The sequence below is a fragment of the Chiloscyllium punctatum genome, chromosome 17, assembly GCF_047496795.1.
Source record: "Chiloscyllium punctatum isolate Juve2018m chromosome 17, sChiPun1.3, whole genome shotgun sequence".
Classification (NCBI taxonomy): domain Eukaryota; kingdom Metazoa; phylum Chordata; class Chondrichthyes; order Orectolobiformes; family Hemiscylliidae; genus Chiloscyllium; species Chiloscyllium punctatum.
This window is the reverse complement of record NC_092755.1, coordinates 103323268-103348934: the sequence shown is the minus strand read 5'-3', so window position 1 is coordinate 103348934 and position 25667 is coordinate 103323268. Positions and strand designations below refer to the sequence as shown.

The window sequence follows — 25667 nt, the reverse complement described above, 5'->3', positions numbered from 1 at the left end:
GGAGGAAGAGCACCTCATCTTCTGCCTGGGAACCCTCCAACCACAAGGGATGAACTCAGATTTCTCCAGTTTCCTCATTTCCCCTCCCCCCACCTTGTCTCAGTCAAATCCCTCGAACTCAGCACCGCCTTCCTAATCTGCAATCTTCTTCCTGACCTCTCCGCCCCCACCCCACTCCGGCCTATCACCCTCACCTTGACCTCCCTCCACCTATCGCATTCCCAACACCCCTCCCCCAAGTCCCTCCTCCCTACCTTTTTATCTTAGCCTGCTGGACACACTTTCCTCATTCCTGAAGAAGGGCTGATGCCCGAAACGTCGATTCTCCTGTTCCTTGGATGCTGCCTGACCTGCTGCGCCTTTCCAGCAACACATTTTCAGTTAAAAAAAAAAACACAAGATTGTCATGTGAAGGAGCCATTCTTAGAGCATACATTCAGAACTCAAAAAAAGGTGAAAAAGCCAACATGCCAAAAGCCAAAGAAAAACTACAGGGAAAAGTGACCATCGTCAAGGCCATTGCCTCAAATGGCAACTGATTTATTTAAATTCCTTTTCATGGTACAGGATTCACTATGTCCAACAAGTTTTTAGGACCACATTCCACAAATTAGCTGTCTTTTGTTTTCTGCGCAAGCTGAAACCAATGACCTCTGCTATGCACTACTGTAAACTAACCTCCAATGGCATCTGTTCTTTTCAGGACATCATGCACATCTCAAATGAACGAACATTGGAAACCTTGGACACATGAAAATATTAGGAACAAAACAGTAACAGACGGTGTATGGTAATTATCTGGCAAGAATTTGAGATAAAACTTCAACATTTGTGGATCATGTTTGATTTCCTGATGTCAATTATTAAGCCACACATTAATATGTATAAATTTATGCTTTCGATGGTTGAGGGCTATTACTTTGTTCCACTGAGCTGTGTTATTATTATTGACATGATTTATTAGTTAGTTATGAAGTATTTATGTAATTAGTGGGTTTCTTTATATAGTTTTGTATTTGTCGCAATACTCAAGTAAATTGTCTCCTTTTAAATAAAAAAAACCTTATGCCAGTTGCCAACAATTTTTAAAAAAAAATTATTTCAGATTTCCAGCATCGGCAATATTTTGTTTTTATTTATTAAAATATGTTGCTCATGACCTGGAGGAAAAATCTACGAGTACAGTGCAAGTTCCCACTTTAAGAAGTGAAAATAGAACTCAGACCCAGCACTGAATTAGAAGCAAGCCATCTGACAAAAGTCACAGTTCATTGTTTTATGCCTTCTGCATACATTGTCTATTATTAGAAGTAACCAATTCCTGTCACCATTTCACACCAAGCATGAGCAGTTTGGCGACTAGACACCATTTGTTTGTAGTGACTTTGTGATCAAATAATGATGTCTTGGTCACCGTCAGCACTTTAGCAAATTGGGGAAATACATGCCAAAGCGCGACATCAAACCCTAAAAGAGCAAGGGCAGCCTGGAGTAGAGCCAACATGGTCTACCATATCCCAAAGTTCTATGCCACCCTGACTTGCATCAACAACCTGGAACTCACTAGATTTACAGCAATGAGGGATTATCCATAACATACTGACTGCAGCTCACCATCACCGTCTGCTCACGGTGAGAGATGGGCGATAAATCCTGAGCTTGCCTGTGACACCCACATACCATGAACCAGTTTTTTTTAAAAAAAAGAAATCCTTGGAATAAAAACACTCATCTGCAACAGTGACCAACATTGCAGTTTTGTTTATCAATCACAAGTTGTCCCAGTTCTACATTCTCAGATACTGTTCTATAAAATTATGTGTTGCATCAATACCAAAACATCCTGCCCTATTAGCTAAACCTTCACAAAAACACAGGCTGCTAAAGCCAGTTAACCTTGCCTTCGTCGGAAAACTAAGTTTCTGTACGCAGCTAATAAGCAAGTATTTAACATTTTCACAAATTTTCTAATATTATAGGTCACAAAGAGAGCTGGCCTATTTACAAAGTTAAACTATAGCTTTAAAACCAGTCATAAACATCACTGTTTACCTTACTAGTCAAAAAGAAAAAAAAGCTAACCATTACAAATCTATGTAATTCTGATATTTTAGCTTTAACTAAATGCAAAACTCATCTAGGGTACAATAATCATAGCTTGGAAATCAAAGTTATTTTTCTTCAAATTATTAGTTTGAAGATGTTATTCTTTTCTGGCTATAAACATTTCCACAGATTTTGCGAACTCAGAATTTGGTGGCTGATGTAGAGATGAAAAAGAGCGTGGAACCCGGGTTCGATTTTAACCTCTGGTGACTGTGCAGAGTTTGCACATTCACCCTGTGTCTTCACGACTTTCCACTCGGTGCTCCAGTTTCCTCCCACAGTCCAAAGATATGCAGATTAGGTGGACTGGCCATGCTAAATAGCCCAACGGGTCCAGGGTAGTGTCGGGCAAGAACAGAGTTGGGCAGGCTAGACAAATGAAATTTTGGCAGAAAAGAAATCAACTGAAAAATGGGCTACCTTCTGAAGGGTAAAGGAAGGAGGAGAAGTAATCTAGAGCACACTCTGGATGAACTTAGAACAGGTGTCAGGTAGAAAACACAACTGAGAACCAAGAGGAATGCAGAAGATTTGGAGGAGAGAAGAAAGTGCATTTAGGGAAGCCAAAAGGATTGAGAAAAGGCTGGTAGCCAACAGAGGAATTCCAAAATCCTCTAAGTATATACATATTAAGAGAACATTAAAAGGAGTAGGGCTGATTCACAACCAAAAGATGACTTGCATTTCGAGGCAGTGGACATAGCTGCAGTTTTATTTGAATACTTTGCATCTGTCTTTATCAAGGAGGTAGAGTTATCCAGGTCATGGTGTCAGATGAAGATGGTTACTGGAAAGGTTGAAAATGGAGAAGCAGGAACTATTGGTTAGAATTTTGAAAATTAAACTTGATAAGGCACTGGGACTGGATAAGATGCATCCAAAGATACGGAGGGTGGGCGTGGTGGGAATAGAAATTGCAGGGGCACTCACCATAATCTTTCAGTCTTCCCTAGACTCTGAAAATACCTGAAAAAAAGTGCAGACTGCAAATTTTATGCCCTTGTTCAAAAAGATTGCAAGGATAAGGTCAGCAATTACAGACCTGTCAGTTTAAAGTTCAGCTGTGGAGAAGCCTTTATTCAAAATCACAAGAGGGCTAAACACAATAGATAAGAGAGACTGTTCCCACTCAAAAGGATCAAGATAGCACACAAAATTAAAGGTGATTTGCAAAGGAAGCACATGTGATGAGAGACCAAGAAAAAAAGATTCACACGAGTGGTTCAGGTCAGAGTTGTACTGCCTGCAAGTGTGGAGGAGGCAGGTTCGATTGAGACCTTCAAGGAGGGTATTAAATAATGATTATTTAAGTAGCAACAACCTGCAAGGGTATGGGAAAGGCAGGAGAATGGCAGAGTCATGATGGTCAGTCAGAGAGCAGTGCAGACTTGGTTGGCCAAATGGTCTCTTTCTACAGCAAAGCACTTCTGTAATTCTATAAACATTGACATCATTGGAGTACACAGGAGGAGTTCAGAAGGAAAGTAAGTAATTTCATTCTTTAACAAGGTCAGAAAGCCTGAAGAGGTTCAGGGACAGAACAGCAGAGTGACTAGAAAGGATAAAAGGTGGTGGCTATTGCAGTGAAATAACAATCAAATTCCCATAGGAATTAGGATGTTGAGTAGCAGAGCAGTACAATGACAGTACACACTAAGTAATATCAGGGCAAGTAATATCTAAGAAAAGTGAAGACTATTGATCAGATGGTAAATGTCTAAACTTAGTGCTGTAAACTTTAGCCAGTCTGACAAACAGATGCACGGCAGGCTTCTTCAGTCCCATGGAATGGATAACCACATTGGCAGATGTTATTGGGAAAATTTAATCTAACTCAGCAAGATAGGAGAAGCAGAATAAAGCATTACAAAAGGAAAATTGAGGTGCACAAAGCTCAGATAGACAAGTACTAGTGAAAACATTAATAGTAACACTAATAGACCACAGTAAGTTTTAAAACAAAAATCAATACACAGGAAAGAATTGAGAGATCAGACCAAGAAGTGCAATGATCCCAAATTAAATTTCTAGCAGAGGTATGCAAGTGCACAGATTGGCTAAATGCTCACCAACCTTATCTAACAAATGTCTGGCAATAGGAAACATGGCTTTATAACATATAGGGATGAAAGTGTGGTGCTGGAAAAGCATAGCAGGTCAGGCAGCATCCAAAGAGCAGGGGACAAAAAAAAACGATGTTTCAGGCAAAAGCCCTTCCTGGCCTGACCTGCTGTGCTTTTCCAGCACCACACTCTAATCTCCAGCATCTGCAGTCCTCACTTTTGCCTCTGGAACATACAGGACTGTGAAGTAAATACTCCTGGCTACAATAGTTCAGCAAAAATAGCAAGGAAAGAAACAAAAAAGGAGAGTATGAAATATTTCACTATTGGAGGATAGAATGGCTTAAGGGGATCTGGGACAGTACCTATTTGGTTAAAGTTAAACAATAAAAAAGGTAATATTACACTCTTGAGACGATACAATAGGCCATTAACCGATGGAAAATATATTAAAGGGCAGACTTGTAGGGAAATCAGAGAGATGTAAAAGCTATGAACTAGTGAGGCACTGGCAAAGTAGTATTTACACTGATCTAGTAATCCAGAGGCTCAAGCTAGTATTCCAGGGGGATAGATGCATATCCAATCATGGTAACTGGTGGTATTTAATTTTTAAAAATCTGGAACTGAAATCCAGTCTCATTTAAACCGAACATCACCAATTGTGTGAAGATCCATCTGGTTCACTTTTGTCCTTTAGGGAATAATACTACCATTCTTATTTGGTTTGATCGAATCTACGTGATTTCAACCTCCAGCGGAGTGGTTGAATCTTAACTGCCCTCTATGAAGGCCCAACAAGGTTCATTAGGAAAGGGCAACAATTGTTTGCTTTGCCAGTGATGCCCACTGCCCACAAAAAGAAGAAACTTGAATTGTCTGAAAAGAATCTGGAAGGGGAACAGAGGAATACAAATGGGAACGGGAAAGGGATATAAGCGAAGCAAAAAAAAAAAGAGCATAAGAGAATGGCAGATAAACAGAAAATCAAAATGTTTTATACACATGTAAATGAAAGGGTGGAAAGGAAAATGGCTGGGGCTGACTGGGAACCAGAAAGACTATATTCTTGGAAGCAGAAGGCAGAGGTTCTTGGCCAAAGATATAGTCAAAGTCATTACAAAAAGCAGTTGAGAAATTGTAGGGCAAAACATTTATGAAGTATTCATTATGTTTACAAGTAAAATAAGGTTGGCTATACATAGGGTTGATGAGTCACCAGAGTCAGATAAACTGCACCTGAGAATGGAGGGAAGGGTGGAGGTTATGAGTGTACAGTCATAGCCTTCCAATCCTTCTTGGATACCATGGGAAGAGAGGTGAACTGTATTTCTTGCCAACAGTCAGTGTTTCAGGTATCCAAGATATTGGCATTGGCTAACAAATCAGTGCACAACAAGCTCTCAAAAATCAGCACTGCTATTAGACATATGTTCCTTCTGAAACTGACCAGACTGAAAACCTTGTCTTAAGTACGGTCTTTATTGTGCTCTTTAAGTACTGTGCTCTTGGCATCCCCGATCCTCTTTGTCCTAACAGTGTGAACTGTGCCTCTAGCTGTCTTGACCATAAGACCAGAAATTCTCTTCAGGTTGCTCTCTGACCTCCTTCAAAACAAGCTTGATGACCAAGTTGCTCCTCCAAATACCACATTATCATAACCCCTCTCCACATCCTCAACACAGCTTCATTCCATTTGACCCCTAACCTTGTATTTTAATACAACAATGGTTGACAGATTAGAATGTTTGGAAGCACATATTTTAATCTAGAATAAACTCTTACGCAATACAAGACGGTGTTGTTATAACCCGGATGGATCATAATGTGATAAAATGATCTATATTTTCAAAAGGTCAAGCTTCCCTGGAAATGAACCAGAATGTTTATATCATTGAAAGTTTAGATTAAAAACCTGCAGGTTTTAATGTTATTTCAATAGGTTTCAAACATAAGGAATAGAATGCTGCATGTAATCTGCAGGTAGACTGCAAACGTTCTTGCACTACAAGTGTCAACATTTCAGGGAATTGGTCAATTTGTCTGACCGTTGTTGTCAAACGCAAATTGCCTTGAATGAGGGGCTTGTTAGGCCAAGTTAAAGAGCAGTTAAGAGCCAGCCACACCATTGGGGCTCTGGAGTCACAGGTAGGCCAGACCAGGTAAGGATGTAAAAACAATGACTGCAGATGCTGGAAACCAGATTCTGGATTGGATGGCAGATTTCCAAAATGGAAATTATTGAATCAGGTGGGGTTTTTTTTGCAACAAATCAGCAAAGTTTTAATGGTCATCATTAGAGAGACTAACTTTCAATTCCAGACTTTACCAGCTGGAATTGAAAGTTATAGGATTTGAAACTATATCGAAGGGCACTGGTCTGGTCATCTGAATGACAGGCCTAGTGACATTATCATTAGTCATTGTCTCCGTAACTTAACACATCTTTAAAGAAGTCTACATGAAAGTCTATGAGAAACTTGCAAACAAATTACACAAAAAGCACATGGAAGAAACAGCTGGGAGTAAACTTTTTTTTCCCCCACACTACCGCCTAAATGCGATAGTGCTTGTTTTTCCCCAGCACCCATGGTGTGTGTGTGTCTGTGTGAGTGCACGCACGTGTGCGCGCGCAGGTGTGAGACACAGTGAAAGACACAAAGTGCACGAATCCTTATTCAATTTCTGCCACCAGGAAGATAGGAAAATACCCGAGTGACCAGTGACAAGCACTGCCCTTCACATCAAGTAAACTTTTTCTTTGTTTATTTTTTTTTCTTTTTAAGTTTTTTTTAAACCCCCACACTACCGCCTAACTGCAGTAGTGCTTATTTTACCCCAGCACCCACGGTGTGTGCGTGCAGGTGTAAAACACAGTGAAGGACACAAAGTGCACGAATCTTTATTCAATTTCCACCACCAGAAAGATAGGAAAAGCACCCAAGTGGCTAGTGACAAGCACTGCCCTTCACATCAAAGGGCAATGCTGTGTGAGCAAAACAGTGGAGGGGAGGATAAGGACTAAATCAAAATAGAGTTGGACGGGGAAATAATACACTCCACTCCATGCGGCGCCCACCTCTCCCTGAACAACTCCAGGGTGTTGGTGGACACCGCGTGCTCCTTCTCCAAGGACACCCGGGCTCTAACGTAACCCCGGAAGAGGGGCAAGCAGTCGGCCGGCCCTAACGACCCCCTCCACGGCCCTCTGCCTGGACCTGTTGATGGCCAGTTTGGCCAGGCCCAGGAGCAGACCCACGAGGAGGTCCTCGGACCTGCCCTCCCTTCTCTGTACCGGGTGCCCGAAGATCAGGAGCGTGGGACTGAAGTGCAGCCAGAAACAGAGGAGAAGGTTTTTGAGAAAATCAAAAAGGGAGTGCAAACGCCCACACCCAATATATACATGGTCCACGGACTCCACAGCGCCACAGAACAAGCAGTTGGGCTGGGAGTCCGTGAACCACCGCAATCTGCGGTTGCAGGGGACTGCTGCGTGCAGCACCCTCCACCCCAGATCTCCGAGAGAAAGGGGGAGGACTCCCGCGTAGAGAGCCCTCCACTGGGGATCCCCACCGCCCGGTGGCAAATGGGCACGCCAAGGCGTGTCCGGACGGTGGATGAGGGAGAAGAGGTGGACAGTGTGCAGCAGCAGTCGATACAGGGCCTTCCTTTTTATGTCCCTGAAAGGGACAAAATTAAAATTCCGGAAGCGGCTCAGGTTGTGGGGCACAGGCTCCCGCGGGAAGTACGGGACCCTGGGGCCAATGTGAAATTCCGTCCGGGCTGGGGTGAGCGCGGACGGGATCCCACCACACACCTGAGCGTCCTCCAACCAGTGCACTACGTCGGGTCCGAGCACCGCCGTTTTAAGGCGTCGGATGGCGGTGGCCACGTACCGGACGTCTACCGCTGCCCTGCTCGCTATGTCCTGTGGCAGCGTCCAGCCCAGGCCCCCGGCACCCAGTACGTCCCCGACCCTGGTCGCCCTCGCCGCCACGGCCCTCCCCTCCGACAGCCACTCGAACCCGCGAGTACAGAGGTGCGGATTCCTGAGCAACGGCTCCCTGACGACAGCCGCTACTCCAGCCGCAACTTTTTCATTTGTAATTCAACAAAGAACCAACAGGTTGAAGTAATTGGACTAATCATTGCATTTGGACTTGACAAAGTTGCAGCACAGGCACCTCAGGCAGATTCCCATGTGACTCATTAGAGACACTTTGGTGGAGTCCAGTTAATAAAATGAATGCCTCAGTATGATGAGACTGTACAAAGAAATTACTTTTCACTCTAATGATCAATGACATTTGCACTATCCTAACTGATAGTTTAAGAGATCAGAATCTCAGCCACCTGGCAACAAATCTCTACTCAAATTTTCCTGATGAATCATTCAACAACAGGGCTCTTTACCAGTTATTGTACTTCATCTGGAATCATTCACACAGTGCATTGTATTTTTAAGAAGGATCAATGTTGCAGTCAACTTTCAAATCTCCCTACATCATGAACAGAATGAAAATAGTTCACATGGACCAAAAAAAAGTAATTGCATGCAACAGAATGACATGAGCCTGAATTGTGTGGTAAAATTAATGGGAAGGCCCTAGTACTCACTATTATTGAGAATTAAGCTAACTTCTGGCAACACAAAATCAGAAAGGCACTTTGTCAGTTGCCTAGCACACTCAAGCTTCACTATACTGGTGTCTTGCCGAGTATCTGGATTCAAATGCGTGCAATGCAACATAAGTCAGGATCATTAAGTGGCTACTCCCCACTCTTGACAAGAATAGTTAAAGACTCTTTCAAATTTACAATTATTTTTCTTTCAGCTCAAATTTTGAAATCTTAATTATTAAAACCTTTCCAGCACCAAAAACAAAACAACTTTTACAAGTACAGTTCTCTTTCAGAAACTAAATTACAGTTTGAGATTACATTTTTTAAAAAATGTAATCTCTTAATTGAATTCCACCTTTAATTTACATTTTGTGCTCGACATTGTCACTAATACTTCCTGGTTAAGTCTTTATACTGCTCAGTGATTTTTCAACCCAAATGACGAAAATGATATCTTCAGACTTCTTGTCCAGACCTCTCTGACAGAGTGCTGCAGACTTCAGGATTTTTTAAATTAATCAGAGCAACAGCTAGTGCAGAATTTCCCAAATTACAGCACGAGACATGTGTTCAGGTATGGGAGAAAAGGGAGCATGCAGGACATATTTTCTAAATGTGGATATGCTCACATGCCTCAGATTGCACTCTCCCCAACATGTTCCCATTCTGCAACAACTTGTCACAAATTTTCATTAAAGTCAGGAGTGGTAAGTTCAAGTCACTAGTATTGATGGCACTATGAGCAATTAAATAAGATGACTTCAGGGTTCGCTGGCAGTATTTAGACCATAAGACCATAAGACATAGGAGTGGAAGTAAGGCCATTCGGCCCATCGAGTCCACTCCGCCATTCAATCATGGCTGATGCGCATTTCAGCTCCACTTACCAGCGTTCTCCCCGTAGCCCTTAATTCCTCTAGACAACAAGAACCTATCAATCTCGGCCTTGAAGACATTTAGCGTCCCGGCTTCCACTGCACTCCGTGGCAATGAATTCCACAGGCCCACCACTCTCTGGCTGAAGAAATGTCTCCGCATTTCTGTTCTGAAATGACCCCCTCTAATTCTAAGGCTGTGTCCAGGGGTCCTAGTCTCCTCGTCTAACAGAAACAATTTCCTAGCATCCACCTTTTCCAAGCCATGTATTATTTTGTACGTCTCTATTAGATCTCCCCTTAATCTTCTAAACCTCAACGAATACAATCCCAGTATCCTCAGCCGTTCCTCATATGCTAGACCTGTCATTCCAGGGATCATCCGTGTGAATCTCCGCTGGACACGTTCCAGTGCTAGTATGTCCTTCCTGAGGTGTGGGGACCAAAACTGGACACAGTACTCCAAATGGGGCCTAACCAGAGCTTTATAAAGTCTTAGTAGTACATCTCTGCTTTTATATTCCAACCCTCTTGAGATAAGAGGTTCATCAGGTTTAACATTTTTCTTCAGTTGAGTTACCATTTGCTTTATCAAGTTAGTCTAAAATCAAAAGGAGACTTGAAGTCACAATCAATTCCCAGGAGACTACCATTCTGACATTGCAAATCTGCTGGAATAGGAACATAAGAAATAGAAAGAGTAGGACAGTCAGCTCCTAAAGTCTGCCCTGCCATCCTGAAAAGTCATGGCTGATCCTCAACTCCTCCATACTCCAAAATTTTCTCTTTAAAATTGATTTTCTCTTTAATTTAGTTACCTATCTCCACAACTCTATAGAATAGAGAATTCTAGACACTCACTATCCGCAGACATGAAATTCTTTCATGAATCAGCTTTAAACAAATGTCATCATATTCTGTTACTGTTACTATGTCCCCAGTTCAAAACTCCCCCACTAGTGGAAGCATCTTCTTAACATTTACACTCAAGCCCACTCAGAATCCTCATTCTTCGAGACTCTAAGCAATTAAAAAAAAACTAACCTGCCATAACCATTCTTGATAAGTTAACCTTTTTATTCCAGTAATTAACCTAATAAGTGTCTTAGGATATATTGGTATTGGAGCATACCATTTCATAAATACAAAGAACCAAAACTATACACAATTCACCAGATACTGCCTCACCAATACCCTGCTCTCTATTTTTAAACTTCAATCTCTAACAATTAACGTGTCAGACTCTCAGAATCATCAGGGCATATAATCAAAGACATTTAAACCATCAAGCTCAAGTTAGATCTCGGACAGGGAATTCCCTTAGAAACCCATCAGTATGTTAAATACTTGAACAAAATGATTAGATTAGATTAGATTAGATTACTTACAGTGTGGAAACAGGCCCTTCGGCCCAACAAGTCCACACCGCCCCGCCGAAGCGTAACCCACCCATACCCCTAATCTACATCTACATCTACCCCTTACCTAACACTACGGGCAATTTAGCATGGCCAATTCACCTGACCTGCACATCTTTGGACTGTGGGAGGAAACCGGAGCACCCGGAGGAAACCCACGCAGACACGGGGAGAATGTGCAAACTCCACACAGTCGGTCGCATGAGGCGGGAATTGAACCCGGGTCTCTGGCGCTGTGAGGCAGCAGTGCTAACCACTGTGCCACCGTGCTGATGTTTCAGAGACCTAAGTACAAGCAGCATGTTGTAGAAATCTACTTTATACACAGTATCAGTTTAGTTCAGTGGCATCACCCACACCTCAGTAGAAAGTATATAGGTTTACGTCTAATGTTAGGACTCCAGTACATCCAGTGAACAATTCAGTACATTACTACAGACTGCTTCATTGTTTGAGTGCCATCTTTCTTACAAGATGGCACAGAAACCTCTTCTGATCATTCTAGAAACATGAAGATCCCACAGCACTCTGAAGAAGTGGGAGTGGGTTATACTTAATGGTCCTTAACCAACATCAAAACGTAGTTTCATTGATCATTCATTTTAATGCCAACAGGGGCCTTTGAAATTAACAATCATATTGGACATCACAAAGAACATTCAATACATTTCAAAACAAGTATTAAAAGAATCCTTGACACTGTACTAAAGGAGATATGCCAATTTAAAATTTGTTTCATTCAGACACTGACTACCATGGAAACATTTAGCCATCTATTTAAAATACGTTCACAAATGAGTTAAAACAGGAGATAGGACAGCACATAAATGTCCACCATGGGAAAATTAAACAGGTATTTAGGATATTAAGCTTATTAAGGTCATGCCAAGGAGCTAAACTTATAAACATTGCTCAAAATAAAAATGAAATTCACCATTATTTAGTACTTAAACTGTTATACCATCAGTAGGAAACTCTACTACAGGGATGGTATAGCATTTCAATTGAGGTAGTGAACTGAAGATAAACATTTCAGAAAGAGAGGTGCATATTTTTGAGGTTAAGGTACCTTTAAATCCCTCCTCATCTAACACTAACGTGTAGTCATCAGGCATTTCGGTCAGGCTGAAAAACTTACACCTGTTGAAGCAAAAGATAGGAACATTAGTACAATGCAATGTAAGCAAGACAGTTCAGAATACATCCCAGCTGAAAAGAAGAGGAAAAGGAAAAGCATGGTCACAGATGTTCATTTCAATTTTCAATTCAATCAGCACCAAGAATGCTTAGACAGTAGGAAACCATTTCAGTCAGTGTTTTATTTTAATGAGTTTGTGTCTCTCATATAGAAACATTACCATTCTGTAAAATACACCAGCAGGGCTGCACAGTGGTTAGCACTGCTGCCTCACAGCGCCAGAGACCCGGGTTCAATTCTCCCAGGGTCTCCCTGGGTTTGCTCTGGTTTCCTCCCACAGTCCAAAAATGTGCAGGTTAGGTGAATTGGCCATGCTAAATTGCCCCTCGTGTTAGGTGAAGGGGTAAATGTAGGGGAATGGATCTGGGTGGGTTGCGCTTCGGCGGGTCAGTATGGACTTGTTGGGCTGAATCTAATCTAAATCAAAGTTCTAATGTGAGCTCATGTGTATAATAATCCCCATCATTAACCAATCACAATATTGTCATAATATTCTTAGATGAGAGTTTAACAAGAAACCATATTACAAACCACTTGCTTTCATCCCTCAAATGGGCAATAATTCTGAAGCCTGCACAAAAAGACCAGTGAAAATGTAGCAGGTGCATGTCACTAACAAAACTATGAACACAAAATTGAACTTAAAGAAATTCTTAAAATTGGTGCAGCACAAATTTATACTATTCTTGCCAAATGTTTGTTTCTATGTGAAATTACCCCAGTTTAGAACCTATCGCAACATTTCTTAAGCTAACTGCAAAAAAAGTCACCTTTGACTGTAGCCTTATAGACTAAAAACTGTAAACTGATGTAAAAGATCAGACACAGGATTCACTACAATGAATGTTTTTATTAATTCTACTATCAGGGTACTTGCATTAAAAAAAACTTTTGGTTTAAATAGGTAATATTACCCTTTATAAAAGTGACAAATCTAACATTCAATCTCTGCAACACAATCCTCAACCCATGCATGCTTTTGTAAAATTCAGATGCAGTATTCTAAGCTCTGCTGGCCACTGAACCAACCTCCACCCTTTAAAGGTTTGAGCACATCCAAACTCTTCTGCACATATCAAACTTGTGATGAACCAGTCAGTCATTTTTCCTGTTCTCACTAACTTACAATGAGTGTCCATTAAAGGCAAGGCTGGTAGATGTAAGGAATGCTGGAGATGACTAGAGAAATTGAGGGGCTGGTTAAGAAACAGAAGGAAGGTTATGTCAGGTACTGACAGGAGAGATAGTGTGAATCCTTAGAAGAGTATAAAAGGCAGTAGGAGTATACTTAAGAGGGAAATCATGAGGGCAAAATGGGGACATGAGATAGCTCTGGCAAATAGAGCTTAAGGAGAATCCAAAAGGGATTTTATAAATATATTAAAGGACAAAAAAGGTAACTAGGGAGAAAATAGGGCCCCTCAAATATCAGCAAGACAGCCTATATGTGGAACCGCAGAAGTTGAGGGAGATTATAAATGAGTATCTTGTGTCAGCGTTTACTGAGAAGGACATGGTAGATATAGAATGTAGGGAAATAGATGGTGACATCTTGGAAAATATTACAGAGGTGGTGCTGGATGTCTTAAAACACAAAAGTCGATAAATTCTCATCAGGTATACCCAACTACTCTGTGGGAAGCGATTGCTGGGCCCCTTGCTGTGATATTTGATCATCGATAGTCACAGATGAGGTGCCAGAAGACTGGAGGTTGGCTAATGTGGTGCTATTATTTAAAGAAAGGTGGCAAGGACAAGCCAGGAAACAACAGACCAGTGAGCCAGGGTTAGTCAGCATTGCTTTGTGCATAGGAAATCATGTTTCACAAATTTGATTGAGTTTTTTGAAGAAGTAACAAAGAGGATTGATGAGGACGAAAGGAGGTTTCCTGCAAGTAGAGCAGGATCTTGATTCTGATGGGCCAATGGGCTGAGTGGCAGATGGAGTTTAATTTAGAGAAAACGTGAGGTGCTGTATCTTGGAATGGCAAATCTTAGCAGGACTCACTCTTAATGGTAAAGTCCTAGGGAGTGTTCTGAACAAAGAGACCTTCGAGTGAAGGTTCATAGCTCCTTCAAAGTGGAGTCATAGGTAAATAGGATAGTGAAGGTGGTGTTTAGTATGCTTGCCTTTATTGGACAGAGCACTGAATATAGGAGTCAGGAAGTCATGTTGCAGCTGTACAGGACTTTGCTTAGGCCACTTTTGGAATAGTGTGTGCAATTCTGGTCTCCCTCCTATCGGAATAATGTTGTGAAACTTGAAAGAGTTCACAAAAAAAAATCTACAAGATGTTGCTAGAGTTGGAGGGTTTGAGCTACAGGGAAGGCTGAATAGGCTGGGGCTGTTTTCCCTGGAGCATTGGAGGCTGAGGGATGACTTTATTGAGGTTTATAAAATCATGAGAGGCATGGATAGGATAAATAGGCATGGCCTTTTCCCTGGGGCGGGGGTGTCCAGAACTTAAGGGCACAGGTTCAGGAAGAGGGGAAAGCTATAAAAGAGACCTAAGGTGCGGCTTTTTCATGCACAGGGTGGTGAGTGTATGGAATGAGCTGCAAGAGGTGGAGTCTAGTACAATCACAACATTTAAAAAGCATTTGGATTGGTATGTGAATAGGAAGGGTTTAGAGGGATACAGGCCAAGTGCTGGCAATGGGACTAGATTAGTTTAGGATATCTGGTCAGAATGGACGAGTTGGACCGAAGGGTCTGTTTCCATATTGTATGTCTCTATGACTCCCAAATACTAACATTGTGATTTTACACCCTCTCATTCAAATTCCTCCATGGTGTTGCACCTCCCTTAACTATGCCAGGTTTCTCAGATACTTATGCAGCCACTTCCAACTTTCCAAGATTATCACATTCTTCCAATTCCAGCTTCTTATGCAAGCTTCACTTCTTTTGCCTCATCAACTGTGGAGGCCGTAGGCTCCAGTATACCCTCAAAACATTCCAATTCACCCTCCATGAAAATGCATCTTCTTGCCCAGGTTTTTTGACGTTAAATGAAAAAGGAGACGACATTAGGAATGGTGATGATAAGTTCCTGATTAGACTCTTAGGTGGTTTGGGAGTCTTTACAACGTTTAAAAGGTGCTATATAAATTTGAATAATTGACATTAGAACTAGGTAGAGTAGGCCATCTGGCCCTTTAAGCCCACTCCGCCATCCAATAAGATCATGGCTGATCTTTTTGTGATTTCTGCTCCACTTACCCACCCACTCACTATAACCCTTGATTTCTTTACTGTTCACAGCATTATCTTAGCTTTAAAAAGATGTACTGTGGAAGCCTCAACCATTTCACTGGGCAGGAAATTCCATAGATTCACAACTCTCTGGATGAAGAAGTTCCTTCTTAATTCAGTCTTAAATCTGCTCCCTCTAATTTCGAGGTCATGTCCTCCTGTCTAGTTTCACCCGCCAATGGGAACATCCTCACTTATCCATTGCCTTCATAATTTTTATAATGTTTCTATAAGATTCCCCCTCATTCTAAATTCCATTGAATATAATCCCAGTCTACTCAATCTCTCCTCATAAGCCAACCCCCTCAACTCCGGAATCAATCTAGTGAACCTCCTCTGCACCACTTCTACCACCAGTACATCCTTTCTCAAGTAAAGAGACCAAAACTGCACACAGTACTCAAGTGTGGCCTCACCAGCACCCTATACAGCTACAACATAACCTCCTTGCTTTTAAAATCAATCCCTTTAGCAATGAAAGACAAGATTCCATCAGCCTTCTTAATTAAATGTTGCACCTGCAGAACAACCTTCTGTGATTTGTGCACAAGGACACTCAGGTCCCTCTGCACAACAGTATGCTGCAATTTCTTACCATTCAAGTAATAGTCCTTTTTACTATTATTCCTACCAAAATGGATGACTTCACATTTATTAACATTGTATTCCATCTGCCAAACCTTTGCCCACTCACTTAAACTATGTCCCTTTGCAAAGTTTCACAGTCCTCTGCACACTTTGCTCTACCACTCATCTTAGTGTCATCTGCAAACTTTGACACACTATGTGGTTTCCCCAACTCCAAATCATCTATGTAGATTGTGAATAACTACGGTTCCAACACTGATCCCTGAGACACATCTGTGGTCACTGATTGCCAACCAGACTAGCTAATGTATTCTCACTGTCTGCTTCCTGTTGGTGAACCAATCCTCTATCCATGCCAATACATTGCCCGCAACACCTTGCACCTCTATCTTATGCAGCAGCCTTTTGTGCCACACCTTGTCAAATGATTTTTGGAAATCTAGATACCCCACATTTACTGGGCTCCCATTGTCCAGTGTTCATAATGTCTTCACAGAATTCCAAAAAAATTAGTTAAGCATGACCTGCCCTTCACAAACCCATGCTGTCTCCCCCCAACAGGGAGAATTTCTACCTAGATACATTGCTATTTCTTCTTTGAAATTAGACTCCAAGCATTTTCCCCACTATAGAAGTTAAGCTACCTGGTCTATAATTCCCCATCTTTTGTCTACCTCACTTTTCAAACAGTGGCATCACATTTGCTACTTTCCAGTCTGCTAGAACTGTCCCAGAGTACAGTGAATTTTGGAAAATTACCATAAACACGTTTGCTATTTCTCCTGCAAACTCTTTTAGCACTCAGATGCATTCCGTTAGGGTCAAGAGACTGGTCTACCCTTAGCTCCATTAGTTTGCCCAACACTATCTCTTTCATGATAGCAATTGTTTCCAGGTCCTCACCTACCTTTGTCTCTTTGTCAACTACTGGCACGTTATTCATGTCCTCCTCCGTGAGGACCGACACAAAATATTTATTCAATGCCTCGCACATTTCCTCATATCCATTACCAAATACCCCTTCTCATCCTCTAAAGGATGAACGTTTACTTTAGCCACTAGTTTTATATTTTTATAGAAACTTGCTATCTGTCTTTAAATTTGAGCTAGTTATTTCTCATAAATGTATCTTACTTTTCTTTACAGCTCTTTTTGTGGCTTTCTATTTACCTTTAAATCAGTCCCAATCTTCTAGTTTCCTACTGATCTTGGCCACTTTGTATGACTTATCTTCATATTTGATAGCCTCCCTTTTTTCCTTAGGCACTCATGGCAGATTGACATTGAAGGTAGAACCCCAATATAGCAAATTTATTACTGAAGAAGTTACAGATCTTGCCACACCCAGAGTTTTTATTAAAAATTACATTGTAAAACATTGCAGCTATTGGAAATCAGAATAAAAACTGGAAGTGCTGGAAAAATGCAGCAGCTCAGGCAGCACCTGTGCAGAATGAATATTAAATGTTTCAGGTGGATGTCCTTTTATTATGAAAGTCCGGAGATACTGTCAAATCACTAAGGTTTTGTGAAAGGATGCACTGTGGAAAACCGTAGTCTGTAATCAATTAGAAATCCCTAAATGAGTAAGAACGCACCTCCTTACAATACAAGGCTTACTGTAAACAAAAAAAATCCCTGAAAATATTTGCTTTATTGGATGATTGGTCACTGGGATTTTAATGGGGTGGTGAGTTTATGATCACTACGGGACAAATGTTGCATGCCATAAAAAAAAATTTAGTATTGGAAGCCAAAATTTGCCTAATAGAATAAAAAATGTAGTAAAATATAAAATTGTAATAATTATGGTAATTCAATACACATCTATCTTAAACCCACATTCAGGTGCCAATTTCACCCAGATTTATTTAAATGCAAAGATGTAGTTTACTCCCTGGTTTCTTGCCTATGAAAGTGTTTCAATATGATCCCTGGCCAACCTGACGCTGGATCCAGAGATCCCCTAGTCTTGGCACTAAATTCAAACACGCATCAGGAAAGAGGAAACCCATACCACAGAAATCGTTACATCTTTGTGGGCAGCTGCGAGAACAATGGTAAATACGAACACTTCACAGCCGACAGAGAAGCTTGGATCAGTACCTGCTACTCCTGCGACTGAAATGTTATCTGATAACTACCAAGAGCAGCTGCATCACATCTAACCAGAAATTGTTAAAGGAAAGATAACGTAACAAAGTGTTCTATTCATGATAGATAGATCTTCTACAAAACTTGTTTAACCAACTAAAGATTTTATCCCAGGCAATCCCTGTACGATCACAATGGAATCCAGTTGAGTAAGCTTAAAAATGTAAAACTGCTTTCTCTATATGCAATGTTCAGAAATAATAGTGAACATATAGGAACTCATTAACAAAAACACTTGAGTATCATAGGTAATTGAGTATTTCTGCTAGTTTGCAGGGAGATGTGACTTGGTAGATTTCTTATGCAACTCTGGAATATATTTATGCCAGCCATAAACAGGCCTGACCCCAAGGTACTGGGTGCCATGCTGATGTAATATTTAGCCTATCACATCCATTACTTCAAATTACACATGAAGCTAGTTAAAGGGAGGAGAATTATGGAGTTAGGTCATGTAGATACCTAAGCTATGGCACTAATGTAAGCATATTTGCCTCAAAAATAGGCATATTATAAATAAAAGCTTTAACATAATAAAATGTTCCAAAGTGCTTCAAAAGAAACATAAAACATGAAATGACTTAAATATTGGAAATGGTAATAAACTGACCACAATCACCCTTCACATTTCTCTCCATGATTAGATGAACATTGAAGCAATCGTGTTCCAGTATAGACCAAGGAAGTAGCTGGTAACACATACTTGTGAATCATTTGCATAAAGTACCTTCATCACAGCTTTAAAATGGTATTGGAAGAATTTGGCAAAGTTTCTAATAGATGCATTTGGACAAAATGGGTACGGCTGAAACCAATAAGTGCTTCTATGATTACCACATAAACTGACACAATCAATAATCTGCCATACCATTCCCTATACTGTTCTTGGGTGATCACACCTACAAAATATAATGACCAGAACAAGATGATTTTGAATAAACAACACCTTGATTGCTAATAAGCAAGACGTAATATCTAGAACTACGAACAAACTGTCCTAGCTGGCCTGTTGTAAAACTAAAATACCACTTAATGTACTATAAAAACAGGAAATGCTGGAAACACTTAGCATATGTGGCAGGAGCTATGGAGAGGGAGGAAAAGTCTCAGGTCTGAGTTCTGGTGAAAAGGTCACAGCTCTCAAACATGTACATTCGTTCTCTCCCCAGATAGATATTGCAAGACCTGCGGAGCATTTCCAACAATATTTTTTTGTTCCAGTAGACTAGTGGCTAAAAACTTTAACAGCTAGAATCAAAACAAAAACTGGACTTTATCAAATAGTTCTGTAATAGTTCTTACTGAATCTGTGGAATTCACTGCCCCAGAGTGCAGTGGAGGCAGACTCAAATTAACAACTAAAAAGAAAGAAATAGATATTTTTCTGATGAAGAGCAGGAAAAAGGGTTTGGGGAGGAGGCAGGAAAGTGGAGTTGAGCCCAGGATGGCAGCCATGATCATGTTAATTGACTGAGCAAGCTCAAAACGGATGAATTGCCTACTCCCACTCCTAAACCCTATGTTCCTATGTCACTGAAGATTTCCTGTTTATGTGTCATTCCTAATTTAAAAAGGACTTTAAATATTAAGTTCCCTCCCTATTCAAATGATACACCACCTCCAAGAGTTCTCTTAACTCTTTCCCTATTGATCTACATTGTGCATTCTTAGGAACAAAATATATTCAACTGCCTCAAATCTCACAGGAGCTACAATGCAAATAATGTATTATATGGCATCATTTACTATTTAAAACCACCAAGCCTAAGTTGACTATTAAATACCATGGGTCAAATAAAACATTTAGCAAAAGCAGTTGCATGCATTTGGTCTACAGACCTTTAAGAGTCTGCAGATATCCTCTATGCTAAATATCCCGAATTCACACTGAATGCCTCTCAGAAAATGAAGCAGTACACAAGGTTTTGAATAGAATGGTGAATGACGATTTATTTCCATAAATGATGTTAATTTTATTAGGAAGACAACATTTCTACTTTTTAGGATTATAGATTGCAGAATTTAAGAGAGACACTAAAAGAGAAAGGACTCTGGAAAAACAAACTTAAATTTATGTAGGACATTTCATGAGGCCGAGGTTCAAGTCCACCTTGTGTATAACAACTTCTCTGGACAGGTTGATTAGAAAATATTTCACAGTGACATACAGACAGTAAATTACGTTTTGGAATTGTAGGTACTATTGAGGATAAACAACAGTCAATTTGCACACAGCAAGGCTACACAAACAGCAACCGGATGGATGATCAAGCGATGGAATCAATTACAGGCTTAAGAAAGGACAGATGGGCCTTTCAGTTTAACATACATATCCAAAAGATGGCAACTTTGATAGTACAGTATTCTGTATGGCATTAGAAATGTCAAATTTGCAAATTTCCCTTTCATGGCATATTTAATTGCACTCATGTAAACCTTGAAACCTGCACTAAAATTTGAGAACAATTGCCTGATTTAACGTACAAGTTCTTGACAAAAACTTGTGTTATTCATTACTCTTGCCAATTATAATGGAGTCAAGAGTAACAAATTGAGAGAGTGTATGAATAAATTAATTAAATTCAATGCAGAAGTTTCAAAAACGAATTTTAATCACCAAGTACATACTCAAGATCAGTGTATTTCAGAAGACTCCATTCAGTAAAATGTTAAAATTAAACATTTCATAATAATTTGTTTGACTGTATTGTTACTCCAGAGGAGGATTACACAGACTCAAAGTCTCTCAAAAACAAACAAACGAACAGTCTGCACAGAAATGCTTGGCAGTATTATTGTTAGGTAACATCATTTTGCTCCAGTCTTTTGGGGAACAGCCAGAAATGGGAAAAAAAGCATACTTAGCACTTAGTCTAGAAAACTCTGCATACTGTTTATTATTTCTCTTTATAATGATTGAATTTCAAAATTTACATTATAAAGCTCATTACATGCAACAATTATTTTACTTTCCTGCTGCTTCAGCAACCTGTTGGAACCTTCAATCCCAGAGTCAATCCTAAGAGATTAAATTTCAATACTAGTCAGTCTTGTTTAGGAGCTTTCAAACAGGTGTCTAGGAACAGAAGAGATATTGATCCAATTCCACAAACACAGTCAACTTGCTCACAAGCCAACTATTAAATCAACAGAGTGGCTCCCTTCCAATTAAAGGTACAATGCATCAAGTTTCCAGCACTGCTGGCTGAAAAATGTGTAGTTCACTGATCACATAGGAGCATCACGATGGCACAATTCACACTAAGTATTCCTCCAAGATGGTGGGCTCACTTAGCATAATTTAAATCTATTTCCCACCACAGCCAATGAAACAGTGAAAGTCTTGCATGTCCCTCGTTCCTACCTGATTGAGGTATGGGTGGGACAAAACAGATCAAACAGATGGTCCTACTGTTAAAAGGAAGAGAGAAGAATTATAGAATTACCAAAAAGAGGTCTCACTAGGTAGAATTAGTAAAAATCTTTTGATCTTCTCTAGTTTACTGAAGAAGTCTTGTGAGCAGTGGGTGGCAATTCTGCTGCTGAGACACAAGCTCTGGCTTCATTCCCAATTCCAGATGTATTGGCTAAGAAAGGTGCTGCCATAGTTCAGCACAAGTAGATCAGGGTTTATCATCACCCAAGGACAGGTGGTGAGAGTGGAGCAATTATTGATAAGATAAGGGAAAACATGACAACCCTGGCTCCCACAGATGAACAGAGGGACCCTGCATGTACACCAGTCCAGGAGATTTTCAGGACAGATGGAAAAGCATCAGGTTTAAGAACAGTGAGGTTATGCTGTAACCATATAAAAATGTTGGTTCGACCACAGCTAGAGTATTGTGCGTAGTTCTGGAATCCACATTATTGGACAGATTTGACTATACTGGAGAGGATGCAGAGGAGATTTACCAGGATGCTGCCTGGGCTAGAGATGTTCAATTATGAATAGAGATTAGACAGACTGTAGTGGTGAGAATCTGTAACTCACTGCCTGCAAGGATCAGAGATGCAGAAACTCTCATAACATTTTAATAGTATTTAGACGTGCACTTGCAATCCCATGGCACACAAAGTTACAGCCCAAGTGCTGGAAAATAGGGTTAGAATGGTTAGGTGTCTGCATCTGGATGGTGCAGACTGGATAGGCCAAAATGGCCATTTTCTGTGCTCTGGCTACACAGGAAAAGGCCACAACATGTTTACACATGAAGTTGCAGCTAGCTATACTCCTGGAGGGCTTGTTGTGTGGACAGCTGGTGTTGATCTGATTGGTGACAACAGCATGAAACTCCAATACTGTTATGGTGGACATGGATTTGGGATCTGCCTCCTTTCCCTATCCTTAGGATTAGATTAGATTCGATTCGATTCCCTACAGTATGGAAACAGGCCATTTGGCTCAACAAGTCCACATTAGCCCTCTGAAGAGTAATCCCGCCCCCCCCCCCCCACACCTACTACCCTACCCTATGTTTACCCCTGACTAACGACTGTGGGCAATTTAGCACAGCCAATTCATCTGACCTGCACATTTTTGGATTGTGGGAGGAAACCGGAGCAAACCCCCACACACACACACAGGGAGAATGTGCAAGCTCCACACAGACAGGAATCAAACCCAGGTCCCTGGTACTGTGAGGCATCAGTGCTAACCACTGAGCCATCGTGCCACCCCATGATCCTTGATGGAGATCATTACGCTGTGGGTCAGACTTGCCTTTGGGTAGAGAACATATTGAAATGCTGTTTAAAACAAAAATCAGTTCACCCACAAGGGTACTGTACAGTAGGCAGTGTTAAAAGCATAGGGTTCACCACCACTGAAAAGTGTAGTCGGGAAGCCTTAAAGATGACAGGTTGAAATTGTTGTAGCATTGCTTTTCAGCGTTTTCAATCTATGCATTCTTAATCCACCTTACAAACGTAACATTATTGTGAGTGCCCTGCTCCCCCATTTCTCAAGGTGGTTTTAAAAGATCTCACAACTACCTTCAAAGAAAAAAAAAGGGAGGAACAGAACTATTCCAAAATGTCCTGGCACGTGCATCTTACTGCAATACCATAAAAACAATATTAATCTTAAATGAAGCCTCGGTCAGCTAGTGGTTAGAATGAGAGAGAAAGCAAGGGAAGGATATGTGAATACAGTTAGATGAAGGAGTGTGGGAAGTGGCTCTTGTACAGCATAAGCCTCAATACAATCCAATTGATTGGAATAGACAGTTCCTGTGCTGTAAATTCCATATAAAACTAAAAGAGGAAACTATGTTAAAACCTGGGGTTCTCCACCATTGGGAAGAAGCTGAGTAATCAAGCATCTTAGATGATATCTTTGGTCTTTTTTTGGCTGCATGCATTAAATATAAACTGCCTCTACCCCACAAGACAGTAAAATCTACATTGTCAGACATAATACAGCCAATCTCAATGATATCCCTGCTGAACATCTTGATATTTAAGAGTTTCTGACCAACTGTAAAAACAAACAAGACCCCAACGACCCCTTCCCTTCACCCTGTTCACAGGGGTGAACTGCAAAATCCCATTCCAATACCTAATTAAGATCATCTAACAACTGGACAGGCCACACAAAAATCCAGGGCCTTCTGGAAATGTGCTGTACTGACTGCCAGAACTTGCCGTGTGCTTGAATTAAAACAAAAAGATGACTAAGCTCATGAAGCCAAGTAAAATAACAAAACTCAGGTTTAACAAAAGGGAGATTGTAGAACTCACGGCAGTTTATGAGCATTACTTGACACGCCCATGAGACTATTTAATACTGTACAAGACAGATAGGTCTACTTTAAGATGTTTAAATCAGGGCACATAAACTAATGATTAACAACACCCATTTTCAATTTCTTTAAACTGTCAAATCTGTTGAAGTAGTTGTGCCCTTGTGTTTGAAATGTAAAAACAGCCTGCCACAATACATAAAGCCACGGCTAGAGTTCCCGAAAACTAATGATCTCAAAGTTAACAGAATAAAAAGGGTCAGTTCGCAGCTGGTTTCCTACTCTCCATTTAAACTGAGTATCAGACATTGAAATAAAGAGTTTCTGAATTCTTAAAAAGACTAACAAGCCTCCAGAAGAACGGACCGTTGGGCTGGTTTGGTTTTTAACACATGCCCCGGAGGAGTTGGTCAGTGTCCGAGCGCCGTTACCTGGTCTTGTCCCGCAAGAAGACGAGTTTGATGAGTCCGTGGGTGTACCGCTCCAGGCCGGCTTTACTCAGGCTGGTCACCCTGAGCCGGTGCTCCAAAATGTGAAGGTCCATCTTTTATTTATAATACCTTCCTAACCCCCCCGCCTCCCCCTCGGAGAGACACACACTGTCCTCAGCTCCCTCCCTATTCTCTTCCTTTCCCTCAATCTCCCTCCTTCCCTCCCTCACTCGTAAATGCAATTTTTTTCCCTTTATCTCTCTCTCTCACACACACATTATTATTTTGGTTCTTTTTCCCTGCCTGTGTGTATTTGTTTCTCTCCCCCCCCGACACACTGTCAAGTCGAATACAATATCCAGCGGTGCTCAGTGAATCGCCTTTGTCAATGTACAATACACTCTGAAGGCAGTAAGTCGTTAGCGGAGAAGGAAACACTACGCTAACTGCCAGCCCAGTTACATTAGGGCCCGCTGTTCCGGGCCCTGCCTCCCTCTTACATTTAAACAGGCAACACTTCAGTGCCACGGTGACTTCTGTTTGAATATTCACAGGCCCCTCCCGCTAACATTCCTCTTTGTTTTGCAGTGAGAAAATCAAGGCGCACAACTGCCTTGGTCTTTTGAAAATCACACGACGCGATGAAGAGAACCGAATATCTTCGATTCTGTCAGATTGGAAAGGAGTTCAGCTCATTGGGAAATCAACCCGCCGTCTTTTCTACCTGAAAGCGGACCGAGTTAAGTTGTGAGGATGACATGGGTCCTACAAGCGAACATACATGCGCTTTTCCTCCTTTAATATTTCTCAGCACTTACAGATCATTCTAATGGTGTTGACAACTTTGTTTTCCCTGAGGACTCAGTTTTGCCAACGTCAAAAATTGCATTCAAAACGTGCCTACAGTACATAGGAAAGTTTCTTGCCTGCCAATCGTTGTCTCGGACAGTGAGATAGAATTGCAGGATTTCTGGGCATATTTTCAGATTGCAGGCACCACTAAGGGTTACCAATCCAAATACTGTACAGTGTACAAGACACAACCATCACCAACCCTGGGCATGCCATGTCACATCAGCAGAACAAACTCACCACTCTGTCATAAAATATGGATGAAGTTGCCCTGGGAGTCCTTGTTAAAAATCACACAACACCAGGTTATAGTCCAACAAGTTTATTTGGAGGCATTAGCTTTCAAGGTGCTGCCTCAA

The 25667-nt window shown here is 41.0% G+C and overlaps 1 protein-coding gene across 1 annotated transcript in view; it reads right to left on the bottom strand.

Moving 5' to 3' along the window:
- The window catches only part of LOC140488193 (cytosolic arginine sensor for mTORC1 subunit 2-like), a 62988-nt gene extending 37827 nt beyond the window's left edge, over positions 1–25161 (bottom strand). Inside the window, exons 1-2 of the mRNA XM_072588085.1 lie at positions 24457–25161; positions 12155–12225 (exon numbers count right to left, since the gene is read on the bottom strand). Coding sequence (XP_072444186.1) covers positions 12155–12225; positions 24457–24569 — 184 coding nt within the window. The 5' untranslated portion in view covers positions 24570–25161. The remainder of the gene's footprint in view (positions 1–12154; positions 12226–24456) is intronic.
- Between the last annotated feature and the right edge of the window lie 506 nt (positions 25162–25667).